Source organism: Microtus oregoni, unplaced genomic scaffold, assembly GCF_018167655.1.
Source record: "Microtus oregoni isolate MIOR12 unplaced genomic scaffold, Mior012 000025F_ref0000491, whole genome shotgun sequence".
Classification (NCBI taxonomy): domain Eukaryota; kingdom Metazoa; phylum Chordata; class Mammalia; order Rodentia; family Cricetidae; genus Microtus; species Microtus oregoni.
Window position 1 is genome coordinate 17564379 of NW_024543084.1, and position 9236 is coordinate 17573614.

The following is a 9236-nucleotide window of genomic DNA, read 5'->3' on the forward strand; positions in this document are numbered from 1 at the left end:
ACATATGGCCAGCTGTGGTCCATGTTGTCCCATTTGGGGGCATTCCTGGCATGCTTTCTGCTCACACGTCTCAGCCCAAAGACACCCCCATTCCATCTTCTCCTCTTGTACCCCAGTAGCAATGACCAGAAACCTAGCTGTCACCTGCACACTTTGAGGGTCTGGATTTTCTTGCTCTCCACAGGTACCACTCTGGTCTAAGTTGCTGTCATTTCTCTCCTCAGTGGCACAGCTGACCTTCTGTCCCCACTCACTTCTCCTAGGTCAATCCCGTATCTTTTCTGCTCAGCAGCGTTCTTCCCCCGGTCCCCAGCCTTGGCTCCCTTTCTGGTTAGGACTCTCAGGTTCTGCCTTCTCCAAGGTGTGTAAACCTGGACCACGCCCAGACACCTCTCTTACCCAGCTCCCCGTCCAACTAGGTAACTAGATCTCAGCTGAATGGCTTCTTCTGGGAAGCCTTCCCTGATTCTCACTGTCGTGAGACAGGTGGCCCTGGCCAGGGCTCCAGTGTTCCTCACCAGCACTGTGCTAGGCTTTCTACATCCTTGGGGGTGACCATCATTTCTCTGCTTTCCAGCCTGGCTGAATGAAGGGCTGGGGTGAGTGAGTGCTGGGTAACTGGACAGGGAGAACGGTGGTGGCTGGCTGTGTTGGGCTCAAGGCCGGAGATGGCAAGGGACTGAGGCGGCACAAGGAGAGAGGGGGAAGGGAATCAGGAGGTGGAGTTGGGCGAGACCAGGGTCCCCCCCCCCATGCAGGTGTCCATGACTCGGTGCTCCTGGAAGCCACTGGGAAGTCCAGCAGTGCCATAGGCAGGCCCCTCTTAGACCCAGCTCCCATCCCCCAAGGAGAGGCCACACAGGCGTGTACTGGTCGTTTATTTACAAATATACCAACATCTCATCTTTTTCTTGTTGTTTCCATTTTCTGCTTTTGTGGGAAGAGGCAGGTGAGTGGAAGGCGGGGGTGGTGATGTGGTAACGCTAATAAATAATTTAACAATGACAAGTTATTAAATAAAATGTATGTGGGGATGGCAGGCAGGCAGTCTGTACAAGGTAAACAGAATAGGATGAGGGGCCTGGCCCCAGCCCAGCTGCAACGTACTCCCTCCAGCGGGACCCCAGAGCGGGCGGTAGTCCCGAGACCATGGGCAACTGCCCCATCAAGGGTCTGAAGAGTCCTTCCTGCTTCCCTGCTCCAGGCCACGTGTGAGCCTCCTTGTGTCAGGTGTGAGTGTGTGCATGTATGTGTGTGAGTGTGGCGGCCCTTCCCCACGGCAGTCAGCCCTGGGCTGCAGCATCCCCCTGGCCCTAGGGGGGCCCAGAGCTCTGAGTCCATCTTCCCCCATGTTCCCTGACTGAGCAGGGGGGATGTCCAGGTAGACTGGGGAGGTGGCCTCACTTCAAAGGGATGTCCCTAAAGGAGGAGAGGCTGTCTTTCGGCTGGGGCTACTCTATCATGGCATTCCTTCCAGTCCGCACCCCCTCCAGGAAGCCTCCACGACAGCAGGCTGCCTGTGCCACCCCGTGGGACCCTCACACCTAGTGTGATGCCTGTGTGTGGCCTCCTGCGAGTCTCTGAGGGCAGCAGAGTATTGGGAAGCTTCGTGGAATGAATCCATAAATAGGGCCGTGACTGGAACAAAGCCTGGGTGCTTGTCACTCCTGTGTGACTCCTGGGAAGGTTCCTTCCTCTGCCTGAGCCTCAACACGCCACATCCCTAGGCAGGAGGTAGGAGCTGGTTTTCTTTGAGCTAACCCTACCCATCTCTCACTTTCTGCCTCCCACATTCCTCTGTTCCTTCAGGCTGCAGGCTAATTCTCCCAGCCCCTCACCATTTCTGTCGCCCTCAACTCCCCAGCCTGAGGGGGGTTGCTAACAAGACCTGGACAGGACTGGGGCAAAGGCTGCCTTTGCCCACAGAACAGTTCAGGGCTGGCATAGGCTCCTGCGTCTCAGGAGGGCAGAGCCATGATGAAGGAATCCTGAGAACAGCTGCCAGGCCATCTCCGGTGTGATGGCTGAGGTACCTCCTCTGGTGACTTAAGGAGTGTCCTGATAACATCTTCTGCCTGGGGATAGTGGTGGGCAGGGCTGGACTTGGGGTCTGGAGGCCCAGAGCAGCAAGGGAGGATGCTTAGGGAGCAGCAGGTGTGAGGCACACTGGTCCCTGGTGGGGCTACTCAAGAGATAAGAAGATGGGGACAAGCCTACTCTCCTTTTCCAGGAAGGGAAGATGCTTAGGGGCCAGCAGGTGTGAGGCACGCTGGTCCCTGGTGGGGCTAGTTAAGAGATAAGAAGATGAGGGCAAGCCTACTCTCCTTTTCCAGGCTGCAGTTCTGGCATTACCAGCTGTGAGGCCTGAGCACAGCCCTGGCCCTCTCCTGTCTCAGGCTTCCTAGCTGCTGCAGAAGGGATGACCTACACAGCCTATTGCTGTTGTGTCTCCCAACTTAAAACATGGTTAAGAGCAGCAGGCCGGACCTCCCAGGAGCTGGTATCCACCCTGGGTCCACCTCAAGTATTCCCTGTGCAATTCAGCCAGGAGCCTATGCCAGAGGGGGCGGGAAGGGTGAATCCCAGGAAAGCGACTGGCTTAGGACCATAACTTCAGAATGGAGGGTAGTGATGCTCTCCTTAACAAAAGAGGGACACAGGAGGGCCATGGTGGCAGCTGCTCTTCCCCGTTGACTCCATCTTGTGGCATCTGAGTGGGTTAAGGGGGTCTGAGAATAAATCCACACAACTTAACCAGCCAGACCCAGGTGCCCAAAATGGGGAGAGAAAGAGAGAGAGAGAGAGAGAGAGAGAGAGAGAGAGAGAGAGAGAGAGAGACTCTCATCATTATGTGCCCATGGCTAGAGCTCGGCAGACATCAGGGTGTGTGTGTTGGGAGGTTAGAATTCAGCATTAGATGAGAGACAAAATCCTGGCTTTCTGGCTCAGACCTGTCGGGGGCCAGTGGAGGTTGCCAAGGAGAGATCCACTATTGCTTCTGCTTTGGGCAGCAAGAGTCCAGGAGACATGGGGCTGGGTGACACAGAGGCTAAAGCACTGGTGGGCTACATACCATGCAGGGGCACTGCGGGGAACCCCTCAGGGCTGACCTCTCACCCGGCTCAGAGTAACGCCCCAAGCTTGCTGAGCCAATGGAAGGAAAGGCAACTAGGTACAGTCCATGGTCTTCATGGGCTCTGAGCAATCAGTGTCACAGCGTATTGAGGGGTTGTGGCTTGTCAGTGCCTGTGTGAGGCCCAAAGACTCATCACAGAGCAAGGGTGGACTTCCAAAGGAGACCTAAACCACCTGCTGGATCTCAGATCTTAGCAGAGGTGCAGGAGCGGGGAGGAGACGGGCCTTGTCGGTGTGAGCTGGCTAACGTCAGGAGGGAAGCTGGGTCACACAGTCCCACATCTGCACAGGAGGCAGGAGCCCTGCCAGCATCCAGCCTCAGCTAAGAAGAGGAGACTAAGGGTCAGGAGGGCCACAGAAGGGCAGCTGGTCCCGTCAAAGAACAAGGGCCCAGGATCAATGCGGGTTAGACTCTTGAGGTCCTTGGTATCTGAATCCTCTGCTGCGGCCTCCTTCTGCCTGCTTCTGTGGGGTCCATCTCTGGCCTGGGACTCTGTGATGCCCTTCTATCCTGGAAGTCCTGATCCATACAGAGCCTGGGATGCACCAGGCTCACCTGCTCACACCCAAAGCCTCCTCCTTCTTTCTCTCCAGTTGCTCTCAGAGGCGGCCCTGTCCACTGACCTCACTACCCCCAGGCTGCAGAGTGGGAGTCACCTCTTATACGCGTGTGTGTGCGCACCCAGGTGTATATGCATATGTTCACAGGTGTGCCTACAGATGTGTGTGCCTGGACATGTGCATCTCTGTCCCTTTGGGTCCCTCCGGGCTCTGTCCACATCAGTCTGCTTGTTTGTGACTCCTAGTTCAACCAGGGCTAAAGAACCTGTTGCCCATGCTTGGTTCCTCCTCTCCTCTGCCCCAGCCTAGGGCCGGGGACAGTGACCCTGGGCCTCCTAGGACCCAGAAACCATCCCCTGCGCTGACCAGAAGCGCAAATGGTCACCTGCGCAGGACACCCGTATATCTGTTTCTCGGGTACCAGGCACTGTCCCAGGGCTGGCCTTGCAGGGACAATAGAGGTTGGCTGGAAACAGAATGTTAAAAAAAAAAATAGAACAAATAAAAGTTTCCCCCAAAAAAGAGGTGGGGCGGGGAAAGGAGGTGATAGAGTCAAAGGGCTGGGAGGCGAGTGGCTGTCCAAGAGCTCTGGGTCCCCAGGGGTCACAAGGTCTCCGTGGGCAGGACACAGTCCCTGCCCAGGCTGCACCCATCTGCCTGTCTGGCTGTGCCCAGCGGGCACTTGAGCCAGGTCCGGCTGGCCGAGGGGAGGGCACCGTATGGCTGTCTGTAGAATCTGAGCGGGTGGCGGGCTGGGGGGCCGGCTGGCTGCAGAGGCCTGTGGTCCCACCCTAGGCCCAGGCCCAAGCGTCCATGCGGCCCAGCTGGCTCTCAGGAGGCAAAGTAGGAGCTCTGCATGGAATAGAGCCGGTCGATGGGGTTCCCCACACGGGCCTGCAGGGAGCCCACGTCAGAGGAACCGAGGAAGCAGTCGCTGAGGCTGGTGAGGGAGGTATCGCTATCGATATCGTGGAAGATGGAGTCGTTCCCTGTGGGGTTCAGAAGGGACGTCAGGACCTGGGTGTGGGCCACGGCACCAGGGGTTCCTGGCAGCCCCTCAGGCTCCATGTCCAGGGGTTATGGGTAGGCCAGCAGGCTGGGGCTAGGCCCTTCCCATCCGGGGCAGGCATGCTGGCAATGTTGGTTGGACTACCCTGGGCCCTGAGCCCTCAGCTGTGGGCAGCAAGAACTGTCAGTCATATAGACTCTGTCTGCCTGGCTAGGCAAGGACAGAGAGCAAGCTGGAGCGGATGCGGGTGGGGCAGCTTACCATAGGGGTTCATGTGGTCACCTGGCATTTGGGGCGGCGTGAGGCCCTGCTGGAAGGGGTCGCTGCTTCCGTAGGGGCTCTGTTCCATGGCCACGATCTGTTGCTGCGGGGGCGCCAGCGGCGTGTAGGAGGCCATCATGCCCTCCATGCGACTTGACAGGACCTCTGAGGACAATGAATGCCGTCACCAGCTGGTCCTGCCTGCCCTGTCCTGGTAGTCCCTTCAGAGGCTCCCCAGAGCCCCGGGACTCCCATTCTAGATGCACCTTCTACCTTCCCTTTCTGGGTCCCTCCCCCGAAAGACTTTCCATGATTCTGTCTTCTACCTGCTCCAGCTACAGGAGCACGGGACTGGAGAGGTGGCAGGCTATGCTGGCAGTAGCCATGTCCCATGGTTCACCGTGCAGAGGCACTAAGATAGAACTCAAGCCCAGGAAGGCTTCTTGGGAAAAGTCCTCACTCCAGAAGAACCTAAAGAATCACCAAGAAGGGATATGGCAGGCTGGGGAGGGGACGGTCTCCCCAGTGGGACTGGAAAGATGGTTGGACAGGCTGCTTTAGGTCGGGATGCAGCAGGCTTCCCTTTGGGGCTGTCTAAAGCAAGGAAGGTGCTGTGGAGAAATGTTGGGTGGCTGGGTCTGTTCAGGGGACCAGGAAGTGGGAGAGGTCCTGGGGGCCCTGTAAACAATACTCAGAGGGAGAAAAATGGGTGGGCGGCAACCACTCCCCAGATGGTGACAGAACAGAGGGAAAGGTGGGGATCAGAGGGGCCGCGGGCAGGGAGGTAGAACCAAATGGACTCTGGAGAGAGAGCAGGGAGGATTCTGGTGGCATCTAGGAGGGAGTAGGGGACACTGGAGAACAAGGGACGCTGTTCTTCAAGAACAAGGACGGGGATTCTGGCGGCTGGAGGCAGAAGACTGGCCTTAGGGGGCTCTAGGGGAAACAAGGAATGTGAGGTTTTGGAACCTTGTTGGTAGGTCCCCAAGCCCAGGCTAGGGTCTGGCCTGTCTGAGGGTGCCTAGCATCTTCCTAGGGCCACCTGCTCCCCTGTCTGCTCCACCACAGTGGTGGTCTCTGGAGCTCTCTGCACCTCCTTCCCTCCCTCCATAACGTCAAAGTCTCCATGTCTCTGTGTAGCCATGGAGACCATCCCTGGCCCAAGCCATTGGTACGAAACAGACTTCTGAGTGACCCACTTTCTGCTCTATGGACTGGCTCTTTACTGCTAGTGGCAGCTCACCAGGGGCTTCCCCATACCCGCCCCCTGATTTTCTGGAGGCGCTCTCACAGAATGAGTGAGCAGCAAGCATGTCACTGCTAACAGTGCAGGTTGGAGCCCTGTGTACAGGCACCTTTGTCCCTTGTGATCCCAGAAGGTCCCTGGATAGCCCCAGAGTTTCCTCATGAGGTATCCTGTCAGTCCCGGCCTGGAGGGAGTCGATGAGTGTGGAGGGATGAGAGCTATCTACCAGGGTGGGTCGGATATGGGGAAAGAGCCTCGCCATGCTGAGCACAAGAGGATAGCAGTGACTTGCACAGTAGATGCCCTGACAACCCTTCCATTGCAACCTCTGCTCCCCATGTCCCTGGGGCTCACCTTGGCCCAGCCGCTGGGAGTTCTGCTGTTCCTGCTGTTGCTGGTGCCGCCGGGCCAGCTTCTTCATCTGCAGGGAGACAAGCCAGGCACCTCCTCAGTCTCAGTCTGCATGCCAGACTTCCTTTATGTCCCTCACCTCGACAGGACTCTTCCTGCCCATCCCCATTCCCAGGTGTGCCCTAGAGCACTGGAGTAGCAGGGACCTCTCACCTTTGCTCTTTGGTTCTGAAACCAGACCTGGACCACACGCACGCTGAGGCCTGTCTCTGCTGCCAGCGTCTCTCGGACCTGACCCAGAGAGAGGGAGACAGGTCAGGTTGGTGTTGATGGCAGCTGGGAGGTGGAGGGATGGAAGGACATTCCTGTCCCCAGCGATAGCAGTGGGTCGGAGAGGAGGAGCTGGACCCACAATAAGCAAAAGAGAGATGTGGGCTTCAGAACTCCTCACCTTCCGACAGGGCTTGGAGGAGACCTCAAAAGAAGCCTTGAAGGCTCTCCGCTGCTGCGTGGTGAGGATAGTCCGGGGCCGTTTGGGTCTTCTGGGGTCCTTCCCGTCATCTCCACTGCCCTTACTCTGGCTGCCTTGCCCCTTTGCCGGCTTCATGTCTCCATCTTCGTCCTCGCTCTTCACTGTGGAATACAGAATCCAACCCGTCAGTCAGCGCTTTGAACCTTTAGGTGAGAATTCCTTCACCACTTAATGACCCCAGGATAAAGTTGTCCATCTTTGCTGGGCCTTCATCTTCTGCTCCCTGCACGTCCCATAACCCTAATACATACTCCTCACTCCCTCATTCTGGGCTCAGCCTGGTCTAACTGCTGACCGCAGGTTTTCCTATGGTGTCCAAAGCGCAGGTGCCCATGGGCTCAGGGAGACAGTGAATCAGGCCCCTGTGGGGACCAGGACCCAGGTGCCTCAGGAAGACATACTAGAGTGTGCGCAGAATGCTGGTGCTCACACACAAGCGCAGATCTGCTCTTACATGTCTCTGAAGGCCAGCAGCCTCCTGTACAGGCATGTTGCAATTATGGCTCAGGCTGGCCCTGGCTTCCCCAACTCATCATATTTGAAACCCACCTTCTGTTGGCCTCTGAGGGTCATGTGTCAGCTGGGGACCAGGGTGAAAAGAGAAGGATATCAGGAGCCTTCTTTCTCGAGACTTTCAAGGACTAACAACTGACAAAGACACAGGGACCAGGCATCCTCACAGGAGGACTTAGAACAACGATGTGCGTGCTCGCTGGTGGTTACACACTCCTGCATCTTGACACAGAGACCCACATATGTGCTGCTTAGAGACATTTATAATCATGGGCCCACAGAGGCCTGTACCCACAGGCAGGGACACATACATGCCAAGACACATGTGGCATGAAAAAACATGTATGTACACCCAGCAACACACATACCGCTTCCATGACCCCAGAGTTTGGGGCCTTAGAGAGTCAGGTACATGGCCGAACTTCCTAACAACCATCAGCTTCCAACACCCCTCACTGGAACCTATTCCCTCCCTAGTTCCACCTTCTTTGGAGGTGAGCCCCAAGGAGCACCGCAATCCTTTCTAGAACATCTGTAAGCTGGCCCAGTGCCCTTCCCTTCCGTGGGAGTGCAGGTGGCCACAGGGATGCTGTCACAGTGTCTTGTCCAGGGATGGCCAGCAGCAGATACATGAGGACTCTGCCACACTGAGGCCCAAACATTGGGACCCTGGCAAGGGCAGATACTCTCCACATGGGCAGAAGCCATCCCTGTGGATTTAGGGTGCCTCAAAGAACAGGCCAGTTATCAGGAGTGACAGGGTGCCAGCTGGATTTCAGCCCTTGCCAGAGAGCAAATGTCTGCACATACAGTGCATGTGAGTGTTTATATAAACATGTATGTGCAGCCTGAGTGTGCTGGTTAGCTTCAGAGATATGAAACATGTACATGCATGTGTGTGTGTGTGTGCCTAGGGTGAAGCTTTGCATACGTGGGTGTGTGAGCACATGTCCCCACATATGGGCACATGGGATGGTGTCTCTATCGTACTGGGTACATGCGTGGTCAGATAGGCATACAGGTGTGTGTGCCCTGGCATTGGCACCCAGATAAGTACTAGGGTGGCATGCAGGGATGGATGTGGCACCTCAGTGCTGGCTGGACATGTGTGGGGGTGCAGGTCTGTGGAGCTCAGAAGCCCCTCTCCAGCATCCCACTGAGCCATGTTCTGCAGCTGCCCCAGCCCAGGCTCACCAGAGTCTGACTCGTCAGGGCTCACGGAGCTGAGAAGATCCTTCTCCTTCTCATAGTCACCCTTGCACAGCAGCTGTCCCTCCTTGAGCACGAATTCATCACCCTTGCGCAGCTGCCTCTCGCACACACAGCAGCAGAAGCAGCCCAGGTGGTACACGCACTCAAGCGCCCGCATCACGAATTCAGTAGGTGCGATCTTCTCCATGCAGCCGCTGCATTTCGCCGCGAAGAGCCTGCAGGGCATGGAGGAGGCACAGGCTGGGCTGAGAGAGTCTGCCTAACCCAGGGCATCTCTCTCTGCCACTCAGGCAGATGGGGGGGGGGGAGGAAGGGGGCGGGGACACACCCTCCTCTTCTGAACCACGGGGACCGGTCAGCTCTGCTTCTGAGTCTTCCCACTCAGTCATGAAGGCCACTAGAGGGCAGTGTTCAGG

General features: G+C 57.0%; 1 protein-coding gene across 2 annotated transcripts; it reads right to left on the bottom strand.

The window, feature by feature from the left end:
• Nucleotides 1–898: 898 nt before the first annotated feature.
• Nucleotides 899–9013, bottom strand: LOC121462839 (LIM homeobox transcription factor 1-beta). Of its 2 annotated transcripts, none has more exons than XM_041674798.1 (6): nucleotides 8803–9013; nucleotides 7015–7196; nucleotides 6777–6854; nucleotides 6567–6633; nucleotides 4988–5131; nucleotides 899–4685 (listed from the first exon to the last, which is right to left on the bottom strand). In XM_041674798.1, exons 1-6 carry the CDS (start codon nucleotides 9005–9007, stop codon nucleotides 4528–4530), a joined length of 834 nt encoding a protein of 277 aa, XP_041530732.1. In that variant the 5' UTR covers nucleotides 9008–9013; the 3' UTR covers nucleotides 899–4527. The 2 variants fall into 2 exon arrangements, with proteins under 2 accessions (XP_041530732.1, XP_041530731.1); XM_041674797.1 differs by having other exon boundaries at nucleotides 4967–5131.
• Between the last annotated feature and the right edge of the window lie 223 nt (nucleotides 9014–9236).